Source organism: Physeter macrocephalus, chromosome 9, assembly GCF_002837175.3.
Source record: "Physeter macrocephalus isolate SW-GA chromosome 9, ASM283717v5, whole genome shotgun sequence".
NCBI lineage: Eukaryota > Metazoa > Chordata > Mammalia > Artiodactyla > Physeteridae > Physeter > Physeter macrocephalus.
The window spans coordinates 47143237-47167861 of record NC_041222.1 but is presented as its reverse complement, the minus strand read 5'-3'; the positions used below and the strand labels follow the sequence as shown (position 1 = coordinate 47167861).

Genomic DNA, 24625 nt, shown 5'->3' with positions numbered 1-24625 from the left:
CATTAAAAGGCTCGGATCAAGTTTCACCTCCTCCACCAAGCCTCCTCCAGTTTAACAGATCTTTGTCTTGTTTGATCTATCTCTTTGCTCAGCATATGGCAACTCAGTTTAAGATTGGGTGTTTCCTCCTGTCAGAATGGCCGTCATCAGAAAGAACACAAATAACAAATGTTGGCGAGGATATGGAGAAAAGGGAACCCTCCTATACTGCTGGTGGGAATGCAAATTGGGGCAGCCACTCTGGAAGACAGTATGGAGTTTCCCCAAAAAACTAAAAATAGAACTACCATATGACCCAGCAATTCCACTCCTGGGTATATATCCAAAAAGACCCCAAAAACACTAATTTGAAAAGATATATGCACCCCAGTGTTCACAGCAGCAGTATTTACAACTGCCAAGGTATGGAAGCAATCTAAGTGTCTATCATCAGGTGAATGGATAAAGAAGATATGGTACACACACACACACACACACACACACACACACACACACACACACACACACACACACTGGAATATTACTCAGCCATAAAAAAGAATGAAATTTTGCCATTTGCGGCAATGTGAATGGACTTGGGGGGCATTATGCTAAATGAAATAAGTGAGACAGAGAAAGACAAATATTGTATGATATCACTTATATGTGGAATATAAAAATACAACAAACTAGTGAATAAAACAAAAAAGAAGCAGGCTCACAGATATAGAGAACAAACTAGTGGTTACCAGTGGGGAGAAGGAAGGGGGGGCAATATAGGAGTAGGGGAAATAAGGTTATTATGGGATTATATGAAATTATGTGTGTGAAACTTTTGAAAATTGTAAAACACTATAAATTTTAAAGAATCTTTCATTCAATTAAGAAAAAGATTGGATGTTTCCTAATTGTTTCATGTGTTGATTAAAACTCTTTCCAGGGCTTCCCTGGTGGCGCAGTGGTTGAGAGTCCGCCTGCCGATGCAGGGGACACGGGTTCGTGCCCCGGTCCGGGAGGATCCCACATGCCGCAGAGCGGCTGGGCCCGTGAGCCATGGCTGCTGGGCCTGCGCGTCTGGAGCCTGTGCTCTGCAAAGGGAGAGGCCACGGCAGTGAGAGGCCCGCGTACCGCAAAAAAAACCCCACAAAAAACTCTTTCCAACTGGTCAGAGGCTCTTTAGGGGAAAACCCAATGGCCTAGGACTCCATTAGTACAGCACAGCACCAAGCCCACAGGTGGTGCTTAATAAATGTGACCTGTTCATGGGCTTTGGGAAACTGAGGCAGTTTTCTCCCATTAAAGTATGCTTCCTTCCTCCTTTTTTTTCTCATCCTTTCTTATATTTGTGGAAGTCCTATTTTTATAGAGTAAGTATAATTTCACCTTGAATTCATATATTTTCACAGATTAATCCCATGTGTAAGCCTTGATGTAAGCCTACTAAATTAGATGGTAAGCAAGAATTGTTTAACCCATCTGTGTATCCACACTCCCTAGAGTATATACTATAGCACAGAGCAGGGGCACAATAAAAGAATACCTGATCAGTGAGAGATGAATTACTGAACTATGCCAGTACTGGTATTTCAGTTTTTCAGAGTAATGGTTTGCTTATTTAACAAATATATCCATTCTCTTCTCATGGGATTGTTAGAAAATTTGTCGAGGGAAAAGCAGTAAAATGTGCTTACATTTCCTCTTTGGTTTTCTAGGCTAATTGTTGGTGAACTTTATTTAACACTTTTGCTATACTAAGAGTCTCTATGGAGCAAAGCAGCTTTCAGTTAACTTGGCAAATCATTACAAGAGAGAACAGAAGGGTCAGCATAAGCACTCTGTACTAATTAGTTGATAATTGATGTACAATAGCTGACTGATGGGACTTTAGAATATAAACTTTGGGAATGCTGTTTAATATATCTTTACATCTTTATGAGGTGGTTTGGAGCTATGTGTTCTTAATAACATGTTATCAGGAGTGCCCAGTGGTGGGGAGCAAGACTGAGACTTCATGTCCAGGAATCCAGGGCACTGAGTGGTTCAGAAAGGAATATGATATTTTTTAATCTCTCAGAGTATAAATACGATTCCATTTAATGCAGGGATAAAATAAAAATGAGTAATGCTGGTGATTCCATACTTTGTGGCCAACATTCCTGAATACTGACTAAGGTTAGAAGAGTGTTAGTGTGAAAGTTATATTCTTTCTGGGATAAACTTGGTAGGTTTCCTGAGGGCAGAGTGGTGGGAGATTGCCCAATTCGTGGGAATCTTCATTAATCTGGATTAGGATTTAATCTATTTATTATCTGGGATCAAGTAATTAATTTCAGATTGGAGTTACAAAAATAGCCTTTATATGACCTCCTCCTCCTTTTTAAACTTGATCTTCTAAATCTTTATCAACCAACTATATAATCCACAATCTTACCCTTAATTTGCTTCCCTAACCGTTGCCTTCTTATGCTGTCATTTACTACCACATGGGCTTCTCCTCATTGTTTGTCCAGCTTCTGGTTCATGTAATCCTCCATCCTTTCTCCCCATCTCCACCAGATTAATCTTGGGTGAACTTGGCTTCTAGTGGGATGCACCACTATCTATAGCACAGGGTCCCAGGTGCATGTCAGCAGGCCAGTTATACCAGCATCATCTGGCTTAGTTGGTTTGAAGTGAAGCCTATGAATTTGCATTTTTGAACAGCTTTCCTGGTGACCCTAATGTGCAACCAGGTTTGGAGCCATTGGTGAATACATAATGTCCAGTTGTTAAATCAGGCCCAGCAGCCTGACTAAACAAGTCCCTAAGTCCGTCTTCTCCCTTTTTTCTGGTCAAGCCCCCTCATGCAGACAACCCTTCATTTCCCTAGCACATACCATGCCTCCTCCCTTCTGTTTCCGTGTCTACACCTTACTATTTCCTTCCCATTCATGTGCTCGTTTTCATGTTTTACCTCATTGTTTTCTAAAGAGTGTTCTTTAGTATGCCAGTCTTAGTTGAGTCATAGGGGAAAAAAAGTACCCTAAACAAATATATTTTGCATATTATTTGCTCCTCTGGGAGATTTATTATCAGCGTTTGCAATTTTTAAAGGCTCTGAGAAGACCTGTAGTAAAGAGATATGTTTAACTTTGTTATATTAGAGTTTCCCAAAGCTATTTGACTATGGATCTCTCCATGACCCCACCTTATTTGTTATCACTGAACACCTTTGGACTTCCTGAAGACCTTTGGGAAATGCCTTTTTGGTTAAAATTGTTCTTCAGTGAATTATCTGGTAAACAGTGATTTCCACCTTTTCTGAACTCCCGTCTCTATGATTCAGTCTCATGCTTTATTCTGTACAGTCTAGTATCATTATCTGATTGTTCCTAGATGAGTGCGTCTTATCTCTACAGAGCTGTAAGCTCCATGGAGGCAGGATGCTCTACTCAGTAGTCCTTACCTCTCATAAGTTTTGTGCAGTTTCGAGCATTTGTAACATACACTAAATTTAAATACTTTGCCCCTGAATAAGGAAGCCAGCTATTTCATTCTGATTCTTATCCTTTGGTGTTCTTTGTCATTTACCCTTGCCTTAACTGTATTTCAGAGTAACACACTACACAGTCACATGTATTCATGAAGCTGTCACTACTGTATTTCAGCAGTAAAACATTACAAATTTGACAAAACACTATATAGCAAGCCTAGTATGTTTAGTATGCAAGAATATCTTATTTCTAGTTCTAGGGAGGAGTATGAATGAAAGCTGGGGAGAGTCTAAGAGTAAGATAAGATGGGAGTGAGGAAAGGCCCGAAGTCTGGAGTCCATCGATGGGAGGATAAGTCTACTGTGTGTTGAGTGGAAGGCCTTGGGTGGGGAGGTATCAGCATGCCATCCTTGGTCACTCAGGGAAAGAGGTGCTAGAAATATCAGAAAGGTACCAGAAATGAGTTCTTTAATAAAATATAACTAACATTTATAATGTATTTATTAAGTGCTAGGCCCTAAATATATTACACATATTAGATCATTTAATCCTCAGAACAACTCAATGAGGTAAGTACTAGTATTAACCCTATTTTAGAGATCAGAACACTGAGGCACAGAAAGTTGAGTAATTTGCCCAAGGTCACATGGCCATTCAGTGGTGGAGCTAGGGTACAAATCGATGCTTTTTACTATTGTGCTGTGCTCTGTTACCTCTCACTTCTTTTCTTTCTCTGGTTTTCTACTTTTCCATCAACCTTCAGTGCCCGGGTGTCCATTGATTTACTATTCCATTCTTGAAGTTCCATCTCAGCAAAACCTTTCCTTGAAATGCATGATCCTGGATTTGAAAACAGTTGCTCTAAAGGGTGTTATTGGGATAATTAGTAATATTTGACTATAAATTGTATATTATGTACTAGTACTATATTATTGCTAAATGTCTTGAATTTGATGATTGTGTTATGATTATGTATTTAGGGGTGAAGGGCATAAAATCTATGGCTTATTATTAAATAGTTCAACAAATTAATGATAATTAAAACAATAATCTTATATATAGAGAGATGGATAGATGAAAAGATAGATCAACAGATGGAATTTATCAATTGATAAATTAGATAAAGAGGATTCATGTACTACTTACAACTATTCTGTAGGTTTGAAATGTTTTAAAGTGAAAGATTGGGAAGGAAACCCTGATCCTTAGAGATGGTAAAGCATATAATAATATATACTAACCCTTTCAATCCTCATAACAACCCTATGTATTAGGTACTATTACTGTCCTAATTTTAGGGACAGGATACTGAGGCACAGAGACTTTTAAGGACCTTGCTCAGTGTTGCACAGCCAGTGGGTGGGTGAGACAGAACTCACATCTTGATATGCGTTATTTCTGTTTCCAAAACACTCTGCATATGTGTTAGGTTGAACTATATAGAAACTGCTCTTATTTGATCATGTTTGACCTGTAAAGAAAGACATTTCATATGACCCAACCTAGGAGCAGGGATCTCTTTTATATAATGGTTGCTTTGGTATTCCTTTTTATGGGCAGACTGTGGGCTCTGTGGGGGGATGGGACTCTGTCTATCTTGCTCACCATTGTCTCCAGGGACTGCCCAGCTCATGGTTGGCATTTGATTAGTGTCAGTTGATGAACAATTACAATCAAAAAGAACTTTGATTACGTCTCCCTACCCCCCTCCCATATATATATATATATATGTATGCTATTTCTGTTCCCCCAATATCTCTGTCATTTTTAGAGGAACCAGTGGATAAACATAAATCATTCTGAAACTTGCAGCCTCAGCAGGGGTAACTGCAACATAGTCAACTATTTGACTTCAAGAGAACTCTTTCAACTAATGAAGATGTTAATTAAAAACATGCCCCTGCTAAGATGACCTCTCAGTTCAGGAAATGCAAAACGTTTGCGCTCCCCACCAGCATGCAGTGATTTTGGCTAGAATGTATGTAGTACTCAGAATGCCATCCACTCGAATCCTTATTTGAGCAGTAAACACATTTTTAAGAAACACTGTACAGCCTCAAAAATAAGCAGTATTTCAAAATGAAAACCAGCATACAAGTAGTTGGCACATCTGGTAGTCAGAAAAGTTGTATGGTTTGTTTTCAGGGAATGACAAGCCAAGGAATGTTCAAACTTGGCCAGCTGAAAACTTTTCTTCTATCTGTGATGACACCTGGTTTTAAAAAAGTTGGCTCCAGGCTCAAAGCAGAAAGAAATGGGTAGAGAATTAAATAGTATCATTTACTTGTATCTTGTTTTGTGCAAGGAATTATAAAGAACTGTTTCCTTCTTACTTCAAGAAAGAGAATGTAGGAAAAAAAAGTGATGACAGGCATGAACAATAATGACAACAACAACTACAACAAAAATTGCAGCTAACATCCATCAAGTACCTACTATGCCCTAGGCAATGTGCGAAGTCCTTTAGGTGTGTAATTAATACTAGATGAACAATATTCCCATTTTACAGATGAGAGCACATAGAGATAAACACAAATGTTTAAGTAATTTGCCCAAGTCACACAACCAACCTGGGTTGGGGGTTACCAAGCAGGCTGTCTCCAGAGCCCATACTACAATGCACTACACAGTTCTGAGCAGTCTGGAGGTGTTCATTCTGTCCGGCATTATGAAAAATAATTGGAGTTAGATGGTTGCATTAAGCACAGTGTTTCTTGGTCAAACTGTTATTTGCCTCCCTGTGTGAGAGTGATGATGCCATTTTACAGAACATTCTTACAGCTGCTCCACAAACATAACGTGTTCCCAAGAAATTTACTGTATAGCTTCATGCTAAACATATGTGATAGTCAGAAACTGTCACTCCTTTATGGTTAGATGAGGCTCAAGTTGACCAGTGAATTTGGGAGTAGGAGGTGTTATAGTGAAAATGATGGAGACACTGGGGAGGGGAGGATTAATGTTTCTTTATTACAGATGGAGAAAATACTGTGACTGTGAGGATCCAGGGTATAGGGTTACAAGGGCAGCCTTGACCAGTGTAAAATTCTAATCCAGGGAGATGGATTTATAGTTACTACTCCCGCAGCTTCATCTTCCATTCAGACCTAGTGAGCCACACTGTGGAGAAACATCAAAGGATTGACTTAGTTTGAGTCTGTTTTTGAAAAATGGCACTGGGTTAGACAAGAAGATCAGGAGGGCTTCAGTGGAAATAATGTGTCATTATTTAATATCATGTATAACTGTCTTTTATTTTCATTCATTCATTCATTCTTAGCTTCATTGACAGACTTTATTGTGTACTGTATAGGCCCTGGGCTAGGTGCTGAGGAAGCAGCGATATCTCAGACAAGAGCTTTGTCTTTAAAAAGCAATAAAGTATAAACGGATGACAGGCATGTAAACATTTCCGTTCCGTGAAGGTGCTGAGGCAAATGTGTTACGAAAGACTGTGGGGGAACGAAAAGAAGAATTGGTCAGGTTTGCCCAGTTGGAAGTGGGGGAGAGGGAGTCACAGAGAAGGTGACCTTTGAATCAAGACCTTGAAGACAGAGGTGCTCCTAGGTAGACAAGTTAGAGTAAGGCTGTGCCAAGCAGAGAGAAAAGCAGGAACAAGAAAAGGGTTAAAATAATTTTTTCAGCAATCTTATTGGTATTTATCTATGCTAGGGTGTGCATTGTTTTCACATCAGATTATCTCTGAAATATTAACACCATGTACTAGTTTAATGTTCTTACTGGTATTTAAAATAATGGTATGACTTATAATATATGGCATCTAAGATTTGATGAAATAATGTATTAATATGCTTTGACACCAAGTAGTATTTGTTGGGCATGCTGTTCCAGCTGCTAGTATGTCTTTGTTTTAGAGGTAGATATTAATACCATTTTATGGTGAAGGAAACAGGCATGAAATGAATGAGTTCCTTAGATGAATATGTGACACTGAATTTGACAGAATACCTGACATCTAATGTTGCTTTTAATAGCAGTGGCTGGTAGGGATAGAACCTGGGGATAGAATTCCAGTGTCTTATATACTGGGCTAGGATATGAACCTTACACTGCCTTTATCCAAGGTAAAAAGGGAGTTTGAAAATCACATGTAGCTTGTTGGAGTTTATAAAGATATTAAGTTGGGGCTTCCCTGGTGTCGCAGTGGTTGGGAGTCTGCCTGCCGATGCAGGGGACACGGGTTCGTGCCCCGGTCTGGGAAGATCCCACATGCCGCAGAGCGGCTGGGCCCATGAGCCATGGCCGCTGGGCCTGTGCATCCGGAGCCTGTGCTCCGCAACGGGAGAGGCCACAACAGTGAGAGGCCCGCGTACCACAAAAAAAAAAAAAAAAAAAGATATTAAGTTTATGATCATTGCACAAAAATGTACCCACTACTCTTGGGGTCAAGATGAAGCCCCGATGGTACAGTGTTATATGAGTTATGAAAACAGAGAGACTATCATCTATAACTGATCTTTCAAGGCACAAGAAGATGCATCAGATAGAAGCTGCAGGGAGAGGGGAAGGTTCCGGTTTGTGTATTTGAAAAAAAAAAAAAAATCAGACAGAAATTTCTTTTGGACCTTTCTTGGATCTTGGAAAGTATCCAAGAAAGAAACTAGGCATCCAGCACCTAAACTTAAGGACACAGGTGCCATGAAAATACACTCTTGTAGACTCCGTTTCTGCTCTGTCAGTAAATCCCTGTGTGATTTACTGACACAAGTCAGTTACCACTTGGATTTTAGTTTCCCAGAGGGCTGGACTAGAGAAGGCTTCTTGCTAGCTAAAGATGCTGTGACTCTCCTAGTACTTTGGAGATGTGGTTTCATTGATGAGAGCATTGGTGATTACTCTAAGGTCTTGTTTATCCTTAGTTTGTGGGCTCTTGGAAGAGAATGTTACAAAAGATGAAGAAGTCATTTTTTTGGCTATTAACCTAATTTTTGAGAAGACAAAATAAAAAATTGTACTCCTTAAGGCTAAGGAAAGTTACCATGATGCTTTTCTACTACTTTGATCCCAAATATATCAACGAGAAAGATGGGGAATTTGGTGAGACAATTTTAGAGCCAATTTGCCAGAAAAACCTGAGATCATATTTATTTTGATTTATTTGAAATGGGAACTGAGACTGGACCAGGTAGTTTGCAAAAAATGTTTGAAAAAGTATATCCATGTAAAAAGAATGTCTAGAATGATTCAACCACTATTATTATTTTTTATAAATGAGTCATGGCAGTGTTTACCTTTCTCCTCTTTGCTCTTCACGTTTCTGTAATGGCACAGATTCTTGAGGGTTTCTTTTTTTTCCTTTCCCCTCTGGGATATGTACCAAATTTTACTACGTTCAAAGATTGTTACTAATGAAATGAAAAATTTATGTCAAATTTAGTTACTTGCTACTTTTAGAATGAATGTTTTGTTTAGGGTTCTCTCATCTTGATTTTTTAAAAAATTGGGTGTATGTGCAATGAAAATATATTAGGATGAAGAGGAAAAATAAAGATTGGAGAGACACAGCCAGTCTATATCCTTTTAAAGAGGCTCTTGGAAGACCAGACTTGGAATGAAATGAACCAGTTAAACAAGTTTTTTTCAGGAGTGTCAACTTTCCTTGCTGGGTCATTCAAGATATTAGCTGTTCTAGAAAAAAACATGGTTTGATACAAGTAATCCCATCTACTTACCACCTTAACCCTTTAGGTAAAGAAATGATAAAATATGATTCTTAATATAACTGGACACTTCTATATAGAAGAAGCAAAATGTAAGCATATTTTATATGAGTGGTGATTATAGAAGGGTTTCTATTGTAGCATTATGGATTTTTCATTGGATTTAGAGAAAGCTTTTTTCTATCACTAATACTGAAAAAAAAAAAAAGATGATCCAAGGACTGTCTCTAAAGATGAGTCCTGATATAAGTGTGCACATATGTGTATTTACTGATTTCTGATATAAGGGACATGAAAGCTAACCTGATTCATTTGTTTTTAGGGGCTCTTGGCTTTGGGCCTCAGTGCAAGTCCATTGGAAAAGGCAGCTGCAACAATCTAGTGGTCACCAGCAGTCCCATGATGGTTCAGCGACTGGGACCCATTTCACCACCAGCAAGCCAGGTCTCTACAGCATGCAACCAGATCAGTCCTAGCTTACAGAGGGCAATGAATGCAGCCAACCTGAATATACCTCCTTCAGATACCAGGTCTCAAGTTACTTTTTTTTTTTCCCCTTCTTATGGTATAATCACACCCATGACTGTTTTTCCTTTCCTTACTGAATGCATGCCCACACAGCACACACACACACACACACACACACACACACACACACATACACACATACACACTCAAGCAGCTCTTTTAATTTGAGCTTTGTAGGGGAATGTGTATAAAAACTGTGTGTGCCATAATATCATCTTAACTGGGAAGAATGGTTTAATACCTGCTGTCTTACAGTGTGAGTGAAATTAAGGCCCACTTTGAGATTTTGGGGCCTCTGTGACTAAATACCAGTGTGTTAATCTGTTGATTCCTTGTGAAGCAGGTCATATCATGGCCTAGAAAGATAAGATGTTCCATGCACATCCATCTTAGCTGCTCGTTTTTCAGTGTATGTGTTGCAGCATCCTAAGGCTACTTTACAATTGTTTTGTCTGTCCGTACATACATTCACCCATCTAACCAAGTATCTTAAATATTTATGGTCCTGCATAATACAATAGTTGAAGTTTAGGGAGATAGTTGAAAAAGTAAAGATAGAAATCATGAATTTCAAGACTTTATGATGCGTCTAGGAAGACATACTTTCGTGTGTGAGTTACATAACATTTCAACACAATGTCTGATTAGGTGCTGGAATAAGTAGGTCCAATAAATGCTATACATCTATCTCCATGGGAGATAATTGAATAGGGAAATTACCTTCTCAAACAAATTTTTATATCTCTTAAGGTTGATATTACAAGGGACATAAAACCAAAATACTGTGCAATGTATAAGGTCTATTTCTATGTTTGAAATGAATTATTTCATCTTCTGTAAGTAGTCTTCTTGGAGAAATACAATCCAAAGTTTTTGCCTTAGTTCTGGATCTGTTGTAACTGTGATTTTGCAAAGGAATTGGACCTCTCTTCTGTGGACCTCTGTTCCTCTTCTTGGGGGAATAGAATCTGCTTAGATGCCTTGTAGTTCTGGGTTCTGTTTCTTCCTCTTCTTCCTCCCCTTCCTTTTTCTTTTCCTCTTATCCCCCTTGCCCCCTCTTGTGTCTCTGCACTGTCCTCCTAGCTGCTATTCGAGACTCTGAAATCACAGTTCCTGGATCATTTTTTATGCCAATTTTTTCATGAGATGGAAACTTGTTTTTCACCTGAGATTTTTTTTTGTGATGGGAAGCTGCTCCTGTCATTTTCCTATTGATGATTATGCCTTGAGGGACTCTTCAGACTTGCTGAGTATTGCATGTAAAATTAACTGTACTCGTGGGGTAGGTGTCATTGGGAAGCCTTCAGCTTCTTGTCTGTGGCAAGTCCAGCCCATGCCTTGAAGGCAGAGAGTCATAATTAATGGAGAAACTGAAGGTAGGCAGGGCACAGGCTGCTCCAGCCATGCATGTATCTAGTGCAGTCCCTTTCATGGGTCGGGCAGGGAAGGGTCATTATCTCAGTGTTTTCTGGCATATTTGATTCCTTAGCATAAATTTTTATACTTAAAAGATAACATCTTAGAGATGCATTGACATATATGTTTTGACTATGTATTCTGTGAGTCCTTCTATGGAAATAATTTTTTGCAGAATGAGCAAAGAAACAGGAGTTGGGAAGTGGCTTGGTGAAATATCGAATTTACTTTTAGCAATTTGGAAAGGTCACATTTATTTGTGATACTTAAATTGGTTTGTGTGTTCCATAAGAGGAGAGATAGGACAGGAGGCAGCAGTTCAACTTGAAGGCATTTTGCTATCTAGAGATGAAGAGAAGATGGAGAGAGAATCAGCTTTGTGTGTTGGGGGCATGCCTGGGGGGAGGGGGAGGAGGGTGGAGAGCTGGATGGGGACATAACTGTTCAGTCTGAGTGATGGCCACCCTATAAAAAGCTGTAAAATTTATTGTTTTTTTCCTGATTTTCTATGTAATTCTTACTCATTGTAGAAAATGTAGAAAATATGGACAAGCACAAGACAGTATATGATAGTCATCCCGAATCCTACCATTCACAGGCAGCCATGGGTGGAATTTTGATATATATCCTTCTAGCTGTATGCAAACATATACATCATAAGCATAGGTTTGTTTCCCTTTCCGTTAAATTGATCTATAATCTACATAGTATTATATTTACTTTTTTTGTTAATATAAACAATTTCCTTTGTAATAATCTTTTGTGGTAAAAATATATTTAGCATCATATAATGACTTCTTCCTGCCCAAGATTCCATTTTATTAAAAAGTATATAAATAAAACTATAATTTTTATCAGTATCTTATTACTGGGCATTTGTTTCCCTTTATTTCATTATTATAAGTAATACTTTATTGGATCAATTCTGTAACACTTTTGTTGCACATCTCTTTTTCATGACATATATATGCATATATATGTATACATATATATGTAGTCATTCTCTTAAGCATCATTTTGAGGAATTCCTTGTCATATATATGTTAGTATTTCTTTTTTTTTTTTTTTTGAGGTACGCGGGCCTCTCACTGTTGTGGCCTCTCCCGTTGTGGAGCACAGGCTCCGGACGCGCAGGCCCAGCGGCCATGGCTCACGGGCCCAGCCGCTCCGCGGCATGTGGGATCTTCCTGGACTGGGGCACGAACCCGTGTCCCCTGCATCGGCAGGCGGACTCTCAACCACTGCGCCACCAGGGAAGCCCTACGTTAGTATTTCTTTTGAGTTTGGTGTTGAACCAAGCAATTCAGCTTGGTCATTACACCTCTTATGGCCCCATGAGAATTACTGAGCTCTTGCTTCACCAGCTACCCTAACCTATTTCACTGTTGGTTTCTGAGTTTTTCATATTGCTTTTATTTTGTTTGAGTTATCTTTCTTTGACATATAGCTTCAAATTAACCAGTCACCAGAAATAATATGCTTAGGATTAGATGAACATATGGAAATGGAGATTTCTCTAAGTATGGTGATAGAACCACAGCTCTTTGTCACTTTCTTTCCCATAGGCTTGGTGTGGGTAGCAGCAGGGATTATAGGCAAGAGTTCTTTGCAATCTTTCAGTCATTCAGCATATTGTTTCAGAAGGAGAACAGAAAATGTGTGTTCCAGTTGTAACTCATGTGACTTTAAGCCTCGTACACCAGGTCTTTTAATCAAGCAGAGCAGCATGGACCACATGTGGGGTATGTTGTGGGGAAAACAATGGAGGATGTATGTGATCCAGCTAGGTGACTGCCTATCAAATGCTGCTTTATTTGTACTTCTTTAAGGAGTTTTGGTCCTTTTTTCGGTGTCAGTGGGAGGAATTTCACAGAACCTTGGTTTTTTTGTTTTGTTTTGTTTTGTTTTGTTTTGTGGTATGCGGGCCTCTCACTGTTGTGGCCTCTCCCGTTGCGGAGCACAGGCTCCGGACGCGCAGGCCCAGCGGCCATGGCTCACGGGCCCAGCCGCTCCGCGGCATGTGGGATCTTCCCAGACCGGGGCACGAACCCGTGTCCCCTGCATCGGCAGGCGGATTCTCAAACCACTGCGCCACCAGGGAAGCCCCAGAACCTTGGTTTTATTCTCTGTAAAACAGAGGTTATTTAAACAATCCAATTTACTTACTTCACAGGCTGTATTAAATGAAATTATACAAAGGGAAAATACTTCATAAGTTAAAAATGATGGCTATCATTATATTGATTGATTACTCACCTTAATCAACATTTTTTTGGAAAACTTTAACACTCTGGTGGGTACTGGCGAAGATTAAAAATGACCCCTTTTTTTGGAGGAGTTTGAATTTTATTGAGGAAGATAACACCCACAGATGCTTGAAGTTAGCTATGTTTAAGGCTCAGTACAGACAGTATATAATTTTTCTGGAAAGAGGACTTTTACTGAGAGCTACTATCTTTGGGTCAGGTTTCATGAATTAGAACTTTGAAATATTAAAAGATCTGGGTAATTGCTCAGAAGGGAGGTGGGCTGCTAGGCAAAGGCCATTTGTTGGAAATTTTGTTCTTATTAGGTGTTTAAGTTAGAAGAGATAGTTCTCCATTCATATAACTGCCTTAGTGAATAGAACATAGAATTTGCTTTCTGAAAAAATATATGATAACTGTCTTAGAAAACTGAGATGTCCAAGGAGTTAAGGAATGTGCCTGCATGGGGTTATGCTCAAATTTAAATCGAACTATACTTTAGGTGTATTTTGAGAAAAATAAGAAACATCTCTTGACAATGGAACAAATGAACATGTCTCACTCACTATAGGCAGCCCTCAAACCAAATGATATAATTTCAAATGCAAAGTATATACAGATGGGTAAAATACTTTCTGCCTGCCATTCACTGCTTAAAAATCTGAAATCCTCCAGTATGACAGTGACCAGGCCAATGCACCATTTGAGAATGTTATATAAACCATCTCAACCTCAGGGTGTAAAGCAAAGTCAGTTGTCTTTGCCTCATATATGACACGACTACTGATTTGACTTGGGTCAGAAAGCAATTCTGTATCTCCCTGGGGAAGGGACCAAAAGGCCCTTGACATCCTATCACCAGGAGCCTTCAGCTGAGCTCTGCAGGGAGAGCTACAAGCTGCAGGTATGCTGGGAAAATAATTGAAAGTGTCCATGGGGAATTAAAAAACAGATGGTTCAGAAACCACTCTGGGGCTTGCAGAAGGACTTCAGTCCAAATATAAGGATCTGGACAGAGGAAAAGAAATCTGTGTCAAGGGCAACTGGACGTAAATTCCTGCTGTGTTTGTCATCGGTAAACATTACTTCACTCGATGGAAACACCACATCGACAACGGTGTTATCTACCACCTTATACTGTGCATTTCGGAGCCGAGATGTTTTCTTGCTAATTTCTCATGCTTGTAGGAAACAGTGTTCCTGGCTTCCATTTTGTGAAAAGAAGTAAAAGGAACAGATGGGATGAGAATGCTTCTGTTTTTCCCTCAGTTCTTTTGCAACAGGTTGCTGTATAACAGCTGGAAGTAGTAAATGGGTTCATTCTGGGAAGATAGACATTCTATACAATATTTTATTTTAAATTTTTTGTCAGAAAAAAGATCTCTGTAGAAAGCCAGTGCAAGTACATATAAAAAAGTCAGGTTTTTCTGATATACACTATTCTGAGTTGGGAGTACAGTGAATTAAGAATTATGTCCAGCCTCTTTGTGACAAATTTTCCATCCAAAGGGCATAGCTTTTCTCTTCAATGATTTTTAAGGCAATGATGTCATAGTAAAGCAAAATGAATTTTAAAGTGGCCAGACTACATTACAAAGCATTCTGTTATTCAGCTAATTGTTGTGACATGTGAGGCATGTTTTGTAAAGGGTAAGAAGGACAGGAGAGGAATTGTTGCAAAAGTGAAGTACTTAAAACAAATGCTTTGCTCTCAGTCCAAATGTGCTCTGATTCAAAGACAACAGTTCATGGAAGATCCAAAACTAGCAGGTGTGATTAAACCTTGCACGGCCCAAATGCATGATTCCAAATATGACTTGATTTCAGGCCGTCACTCGCATATATATTACAGCTGTATTTTATATATATTTTATTTCTGGGGCAATTTGATGTTGTGACTGAGTACTTATAGTGTGAATTGCTGTCTTTTGTAAAACATTTAAAATTTCTTAATATCAGTGAAATAAACTTGTGAAATTTTTATTAGGTCCCCTGGATGACTTTGAGGATTTACTTTTTTTTTTCTTTTCATATTGAGCATAGGTTTATGTTTTACCTCACCAAACATATTTCACTCAAAGGCTGGGACTCTGTTTAGACTTGTGTTCCCTGCGATGCCTATTTGTAGTGTGCTGCACACAGTAGATGCTTAATAAATACTTGTTTATTTGGTTTGCCATAACAAGCTTCAATAATTATTCCTAGGTCTCTAATTTTTTCCTTGTATTAAAAAAAGATATTTAAAAATAAAGCAAGGACTATTTATTATCATTTAAAGTATTAAGATTATTTGTAACAGTAGATCTTTTTGTTTTATTATTCCAGTGAGCATTAGCTTTTATTGTTCTTCTTGGTAAAATGTTATTTACCTGGAACTAAAAGCCTTGGGTTTTATCTTAGCCAAAGAATGTGTGTTTAGCCGAGAATGTAATTAGGGGAAATACTTAAGGGATTGTCAATGCAATGTTCTTTTAGCTCTTAGGCAATCCATATCCTGCTAAAATGTTTGTCTTTTCTTCCCCCCCCCCACCCCGCCCTTGCCTTCTGGCTGCTGTTCCAGGTCCCTTATTTCGCGTGAGTCTTTGGCATCCTCAACTTTGAGTCTGACAGAAAGTCAGTCAGCCTTGAGCGTGAAACAAGAGTGGTCTTACGGCTACAGGGCTCTCCCTTCGCTCTCCTCCAACCACAGCTCTCAGAATGGGATTGATCTAGGGGACCTCCTCAGCCTTCCTCCTGGGACAGCCATGCCCAGCAACAGTGTCTCTAACTCATTGCCATCCTACCTGTTCGGGATGGAAAATAGCCACTCTCCTTACCCTAGTCCCCGGCACTCTTCAGCGAGGTCCCACTCGGCCCGCTCCAAGAAGAGAGCACTGTCCTTGTCCCCGTTGTCCGATGGCATTGGGATAGACTTCAATACCATCATCCGCACCTCGCCCACGTCCTTGGTCGCCTACATCAACGGGTCGAGGTCTTCCCCGGCCAACATGTCCCCACAGCCAGAGGTCTATGGGCACTTCCTGGGGGTGCGTGGCAGCTGTATCCCCCAGCCATGCTCGGTGCCAAGCAGCCAGAAGGGCGTGCGGGTGGCCAGCGGCGGCCTGGCTCTTCCAGCCTACGACGAGGACAGCGTGCTGGAGTATGAGCGCATGCAGCAGCTGGAGCATGGCGGCCTGCAGCCCGGCGTGGTCAACAACATGGTGGTGCAGCATGGCCTGCTGGATTCTGACGGCCAGCCGGCGGGTCTGCTAAAGACGGAGCGCCTGGATGACTTCCCGGGCGGCGCCCTGGACTTGCCCCCGGCACCCCCTCTGCCTCCTCTGCCACCTCCGCCCCAAGGCCCCCCACCCCCCTACCACGCCCACCCGCACCTGCATCACCCAGAGCTCGTCCACCACACCCAACCGCTGGCCCTGCCTCAGGCCACCCTGGAGGAAGATGGGGAGATGGAAGACGTTGGGGGCAAGCACTGCTGTCGCTGGATCGACTGCAGCGCCTTGTACGACCAGCAGGAGGAACTTGTGCGGCACATCGAGAAGGTTCACATAGATCAGCGCAAAGGGGAAGACTTCACTTGTTTCTGGGCCGGTTGTCCTCGAAGGTACAAGCCATTCAATGCCCGCTATAAACTGCTGATCCACATGAGAGTCCACTCGGGGGAGAAGCCCAACAAGTGTTCGGTGAGTCTCGTAAAGCCCACGGGAGTTCATTGAAGATGTATGTGGTTTAACAAACGCCGCCACAAGTTAGGCGGCATTTTCTTCTTTTATGGAGTTCGGATGCTGGGGGTCTAGGTATCCATGAGATTTGACTCCTCTTCAGCCTTAGAAAGGGGAAGTTTTCTTTAATTATTAGTGGCTGGGGTATATCTCCACTTCTAGATTCTCTTCTGCAGATGTACATGATCAGGGGAGGTTCACACTGCCACACTGTCCAAAGTCTTGGAAAATTGATTCCCACCAGGCACCAACTTGATGTTGCTGAAATGTGCAGGGCAGAGGAACACACACTGCACCACCAGCAAGCTTTAGCTCTTTTCCAAAGTAAATATTCAGTGATTTTCCCTTCCCTCCAATAACTGGGTGAGTGTTACGGTTAGAGGGGTGGTTCTGATATTTGGAAAGGAACTCACACTTAGCAACTTGGCTAGTAAAAATGTTGCTGCATACACCCACACGCCTGCACACTGCACCCTCCAAGGTTGTAAGACTAGTTAGTGATTTATAGCCAGCATGAAAACACTCAGGGTTACCACAGGAGCAGAGTCTTACTGGATCTCACTGAACTTTAAGGAGAGGGAGTTTGGTGGAAAATGTATAAGGAGAAAGAACCCAGAGGGGACTGTGTCTTTGGTGTTGAAGGAAGCGGTCATGGTGTCTCTTTCTCCCCACTTCCCCTTTCACAACATCAATCCTGGAACTATCTCTGTTTCTTGGCAGAATTTACTGATTTTGAATAATATGACTCTTAGATGGTTGCACAAACGTTTCACACCTAACAGAAACCATCAGGGTTTACAAGCAGGACATCACCCTTGGGATCCCAGGGTGGCTTTGCACAATCTCAGACAGCTCGCTTAACTCTTAGAAAAAGAAGAGCATGTGTTTTATATTAGTTTAGATGGACAGGAATATTTCTTGTAGAGTTAAGAATCTGAGAATTTTAGGTATTCCCTGGATATTGAATATGCTACAAGTCACTAAATGTGTAAAATATATATATCATTTGGAAAAGGAACTTATTTAGATGGTGGTTCCCCCAGCCAGAGTCCCTTCTTTCTGTAGTATGTCTTGATAGTAAAGAATCTGGGCCATGTTTACCATGTTTATGCTTGATTATAGGTTGGCCAAGTTGTCGGATTCATGTAAAAGCAAACCAGACAGGTGATAGTTGTAAGGCAAGTATTAGAAGCGCTTTTTCACCATCCAGTAGGTATTTTTGAAAGAGTTTTAAGAATTTCTGGAGGAATGAAATTGCATTTCTTGTCCTTACATTATGCCCTATGTTATGATTCTTCTTAAGGAAAACTTGAAGCCCATACATTGTAAGAATGCCAGGTTATATGACTGAAAATAATAATTACATTCCAGCCAACAAAACCTTACTCTGTCAGTAAGGTTCTGCATTAAAAATGCCAGAAAGAGACAAGCAATTGAAGGCAATTCCATTTACTCTGTTTGGAACACACCGGCCTACTGCAGGCAAGAAAGACATTCAGTCTCTGAAGGAAAACAGTCCAGCCTTTTAGTTCTGACTAATCCTGGCTGAAAATAGTTTGCTGGATTTGGCTTTACTGAAATAAACATATAGGCTGGAATTATCCAAAAAAATATTTTTTTTGCACTGCAAAATTAATTTTTGTGCAAAAGGATTTCCCTATTTTCCCACTATCCCCAGATTTTGAAAAGGCATATAACTATAAAGTTGACTTTTGCTAAAGTGCATGATGACTATTAAAAATAGAAATACTTCAGTGAAAGAATAAGCTGAGAGGTGAATGTTTGCAGGCGTCTGCATAGCTTTTCATGGTATTATTCAAGATGGGTATGGGAGGTGATTTTTCTCTCTCCCCTAGTCTGCCTACTCCCCATTTCTAGATGGAATCTTTGCAAAATTTAGATTGCTAGATTTAATAGCATATCAAATCTAGACCCACAAAGCATTAAATCGCATGTTATAGTGCAAATGTATTGTACAAAACAGGGTTTCTTAGGGGCTGACTAATGCTGCAGTTCTTGCCTTGGGACTGTATATTTTCAGCAGGAATATAAAACGTACATATCATGAGCATCGTGTCTTGTGAAAACTGTTATGTTGCTGCCCGTCATCTGCTTGATTTGTAGGGTTGTAGCTAACTGGCAGCAAATAATTTTGCTCTGAAAGTTTAGCAGTCCTCTCAAGTTGTAGCCCATGGAGAGAAGACATTGTGCTTAATGTGGATGCGCATCTGAAAAAGATGCATTTTTCTGCCTCTTGCAAAACCAGTCTTTACACTCTTGGAATCCAGACACAAAGAACTATTAAAACTGAACGGTTTCATCTCTCACTTTTTTAGAAACTGATGGTAGTTGATTCAAAGCTCAAGATCCTTGCCAAGTAAAATGACCACATTCTTCTTTTGGAGACATGAAGTGATCTTTGGGTTTTTGTGGCTGTGTCACATGCTGCAAAGGCTAGGAGCAGTTTAAATTATAAGACCCTGCCCACTTTTGTTTTACGTATGTTTAACTGCTATTAATTTTCTGTGGACCATAGTTAGAGTTAGTCATCATTTTCACTCACTTAGCTTATTGACCCAAGAAAGATGTGATGACCCAATTGTGTTTGGTGACCATGACTACAGGCAGCACAATGAGCTTCTGGAAGTCACGTGAAAAGGAGGATGTGTGAAAGGGCTATTCAGTGACAGCCTGCTTACAGTAAGAGGCTACCACTGGTGTCCTCCCTTGATGCCAAATTCCATCTCACGCATGGGAGAACACTTTCTCAGAGTCTCTGACTGTAACTCCTCAGCCTTACCCAGAAATCTGGGATTCAGATCTCTCAGGACTTTAGGTGGCAGAACTGGGGGAGGATTGTTAATTTATTATTTGGTTAACTTACTGGAAGGAGAGAATGGTTTCTTTTCCCTTTCCCACCCAAACAACTCCACCCTTCTGTAGATCTCATTCTTACTGCTTCTGTGGAGAGCCAAACCAGCTGCTCTCTTTCCGTTCTTGGCCTTGATTACAGAGATATTCCCAGCCGTCGGCAAAGGCCTTGAGAAGTAAAGGCCTCAGCAGGCAGACAGACGGACCTCAGTTAAATCAGAAACTGGAATATGGCAATATTATATTAAAAACACCTGAGTCCATTCACTTCTGTCTACTAATAAAACAATTTGTAGGTGCCAGATCATTCTATTTAGACCTTCCTGAGGTTAGACCAACCTCAACATTGATGAATCTCAGAATTATCAAAACTTTTGAGCATTCCCAGGTATAACTTTGCTGAATTCTATTATGTTTTTCTGAGATGATACGGTTTCAGATTCTCAAGTCAGAGCAAGGAATGGAGCCTTATAATTAGTTTCTTTCCCAAACCCCTGTTTCATGTTCCTAAAAGGACAATGTAAAGAATAACCCCAAACTGTAGATGTACACTAACCATCCCTAACAGTAGCCATAGTAAGTAACTGAGTGCACACTGAGAATGTTTTTACCGTAGTAGGTCTTTTTGCCATTAAGTTGAAGAGTGTGCAGCACCTCGGTAGCGTTCCCAGGAAGGTGTGCTCTGAATGAGATCAGACACACTCTGTCTGCCAGTACTTCTCATGAGAAAGCCTAACTGATCAGGGCAGAGTGAGCAAAGGGACAGGGTTCCGTTGCCGGATCAGAAACACTGACCCTGGCCTTTGGGCACGAAAGAAAGCAGTTGGGCTGGGACGTTAGGGAGTGTTAATAAGGGAATTAGGGGGAATGTGGATCGCCACTTAAATTTTGCTTATTTTTCCTGGATGACTTTTATCCAATAGCAAAAAGGAATTTTGTAAAACTTTTACCCACCCACAGATTTTCACAAAAATGTCACTGACCAAAGACAGCTTTGAATCTTGTATGAATTGACTCATTTCTCCACAGACATTTTGCCTGGCAAAATGCAGAGTATTTGCTTTGGCTTGACTATTGGGCCGTTTGCTTTTTAAGTAACATTGGATTATGGATTACAAGAAAATAAATACAGACCTGGGGCCATGTCCCCATTCCTCTTTTATGGCCTGATTTATGGGTTATGGGCCAGCTTTAGCCAGGTAAGACATTTCTTGAGGAAAAGTCAATTCATTGTAAAATGCGGAAGAAGGCTTTTTTTTTCCACCTCCTTTATTTTATTATTTTGATAAGACTTGGCATTGATGTGGTGACCACAATTACCTGACTAGAAGGGACCTCAGGAAAATATCATCTAAGCATAATTATTAGTTATCACTCCACAATCTTCATATTGGCAACAATTAATAAATTCTCATAATGTCAAGTATTGGAGGGTATGGAGAAGGGAATGTTTTAACGTTGTTAGAGTAAATTAGTGTAACCACTTTGGAAAAAATTTTGAGAATATCTAGCAAACATGAAGATGAGCATATCCAGCAAAGCCATGTCTAAGTATCTATCCTAGAGCAACTCTTGGTGGCAGGAAGACATGCCTTTGTTTTTTTTTTTTAAATAAATATATTTATTTTATTTTTGGCTGCGTTGGGTCTTCAGTTGCTGCAAGCGGGGGCTACTCTGTTGCGGCGCATGGGCTTCTCATTGCAGTGGCTTCTCTTGTTGAGGAGCACGGGCTCTAGGTATGCAGCTTCAGTAGTTGCCGCACCCGGGCTCAGTAGTTGTGGCTCAGGGGCTCTAGAGCCCAGGCTCAGTAGTTGTGGCGCACGGGGTTAGTTGCTCCGCAGCATGTGGGATCTTCCCGGACCAGGGCTCAAACCCATGTCCCCTGCATTGGCAGGCGGATTCTTAACCACTGAGCCACCAGGGAAGTCCCCATGCCTCTGTTTTTAAAAAAATATATAAATAACCTATCTGTCCATAGATAAGGTAAGTCAACAAACTGTGGTTTATTCCTAATGAAATAATATAAAGGAATTTAAAATTAAGAAGCTATATGTAAATCGATATATCTATAGATTGATAGATAACAACATGGATAAATAGATAACAATGTTGAATGAAACAATTACATGCAAAAGGGTATATACAGTGTAATATAATTTATGTATATTTAAACACATGCTAAGCAGTATTATACAGTTGTAGATACATAATTGCTTGGTTAAACAATAAAATCATGTAGGCAGGGTAACCTTAGGATAGTGGATACTTCTAGAGATGAAAGAAATAAGAAGATACGGGATGTAGGGATTTTGCTTTATCTTTTATCCAAAGAGGGAGAGAAATGAAACAAATATGGCAGAATATTAAAATGTTTGGTGGTGGCAATACAGCTGTCATAGGTATCTTATAATATTTTCTATGCTTTGCTGCCTGTTTGAAATATTTTATAACTATAAGTGTATATTTTTATCCAAAAAGAAAAGAAAAGAAAATCAATGAGTATAATACCCTTAACTCCCTTCCACACATACCAGTTTTTCAGATAGGAGAAAAAAGCCTAGAGAAATTAAGCGATTTTTCTAAGACTAGAAAGTTGTTTGGCCACTGCCTACTTACTCCAAGGAGGTGGTTTTCCACCTTGGCTGACATTGGAATTGCCTGAAAAGATTTATAAAATACCCATACCTGGGTCCTACCCCCAGAATCTGTGATGTAATTGGTGGGGTGTGTAGCTTTCCAGGTGATTCTAAAGTGCAGAAGGGTGAGAACTAGTGCTCTAAAACCTTCCACATTCTGACACTGAACTCTAGATAGATGAAAGCCTACCTTGTCATTTCAGTTAAGGCGTAGGGAGGCACTGTTTAGTAGCAAGTACATTTTCATTATCATCGGTGTCCTGACAATGATTAGGGTAATTTCGTGTTCCCTTGGAATAAAATTCAAGACAAGGGATAAGAAGATAACAGAGCAGCGCTGGTAGTGGCAGAAGGCTTTCAACTGAGTGTCCATTTCATATGCAGAGTATTCTCTCTCTACAATTAATAGTCAGTTAAAGGTTGGGATGGGACTGTGCTGAGTAATGAATGTCATTGCCACCTCCTTGCCTCTTGAGCTAAAAGTGGAACTGACAAATCTGTCACATTGCTCCCATTTTTAAAGGTAAAATAGAGTGTTTCCCCTAACAACTACAATGCAGCCTTCTGCTTTTAATATAAAATGATCTTCAAAACATTTTTGCTACTATGGATGTTTCTGAAGAGTTGGTAAATTACTAAAATATTGAATTTTCCCTTTTATCAAATCTGCCTGATGTGATTAAATAAATAAAATTAACATTAATATCCTCTTTGTCTCTTGAGGCTGAAACACCACCAGTGAAACATCTGGTAAAGATCAGAGAGAGCGTAGCTTCCAAATCGTATCCCACAAGGCATCAGTCTGTCAAGTATTTAATGCAAGCTCAGTGATTTAAAAAAGATACAACTAAATCACAAGATTTTTTCCCATCGATTTTACATAAGAAAGAGATGCCACCATATTTATCTGTGTATAGACATATCCAACATAGTGTGGACATATACATGTCACTATAAATTACAAACCCGTTAGTATAGGTAAAAACAAAACCACAGAAATTCTCATCAGTTGGGGCATTGGCCACAGTTTATAAGGCGTCTGTCAAATTGGATTTTACATCCCAAAACACAGTTTAGAAACCTTCCATTTGGTAGTGGTTTAATTTTATTTCCCTTTAGAAGGCATTTAATCCACTTTACCTGAGGAACTGGCCTTTCATGAACTTTGTCTTGAAAATAAATTCATAGCAGATTTGGGCAAACGTTTCATAGCAAATCGTTGTTTATGTTTCTTTGCCCGGCACTTCTAGGATTAATGAAAAACAATAGATAATGAGAGAAACTTTAAGAGGCTGAATACTTGAGGCTTTATCCTCATTAAGCAAAATCATTAACTACATGACAGTTAATGTTCCTTTTAGTTCATATTTGTTTTGTGGTTTTTCTCTAATTTCATGCCCTGAAATAATGTTTTTAAAATTACGAAAAATTATGGTAATATTTTCCTAAGTGATCTGATTAAGGGAATATATTTCACATCTCCTGAGGTTTGTTCATATGTAGATTTTATTTTATTTATTTTTATTTTTATGTTTTTATCTTTATTGGAGTATAATTCCTTTACAATGGTGTGTTAGTTTCTACTGTATAACAAAGTGAATCAGCTGTATGTATACATATATCCCCATATCCCCTCCCTCTTGCATCTCCCTCCCACCCTCCCTATCCCACCCCTCTAGGTAGACACAAAACACCCAGCTGATCTCCTTGTGCTATGCGGCTGCTTCCCACTAGCTATCTATTTTACATTTGGTAGTGTATATATGTCTATGCCATTGTCTCATATATGTCCCTGTCATTCTCTCACTTCTTCCCAGCTTACCCTTCCCCCTCCCCATGTCCTCAAGTCCATTCTCTACGTCTACGTCTATGTCTTTATTCCTGTCCTGCACCTAGTAGGTTCATCAGAACCTTTTTTTTTTTTTTAAGATTCCATATATATATGTTAGCATACGGTATTTGTTTTTCTCTTTCTGACTTACTTCACTCTGCATGACAGTCTCTAGGTCCATCCACCTCACTACAAATAACTCAATTTCGTTTCTTTTTATGGCTGAGTAATATTCCATTGTATAT

At 39.9% G+C, this 24625-nt stretch overlaps 1 protein-coding gene across 9 annotated transcripts in view; it reads left to right on the top strand.

The window, feature by feature from the left end:
- The window catches only part of GLIS3 (GLIS family zinc finger 3), a 537331-nt gene that overhangs the window by 180061 nt on the left and 332645 nt on the right, over positions 1-24625 (top strand). For all 9 annotated transcript variants that reach the window (XM_055087181.1, XM_055087186.1, XM_055087184.1 and 6 more), the window contains exons 3-4: positions 9456-9663; positions 15884-17003. In XM_055087181.1, coding sequence (XP_054943156.1) covers positions 9456-9663; positions 15884-17003 — 1328 coding nt within the window. The remainder of the gene's footprint in view (positions 1-9455; positions 9664-15883; positions 17004-24625) is intronic.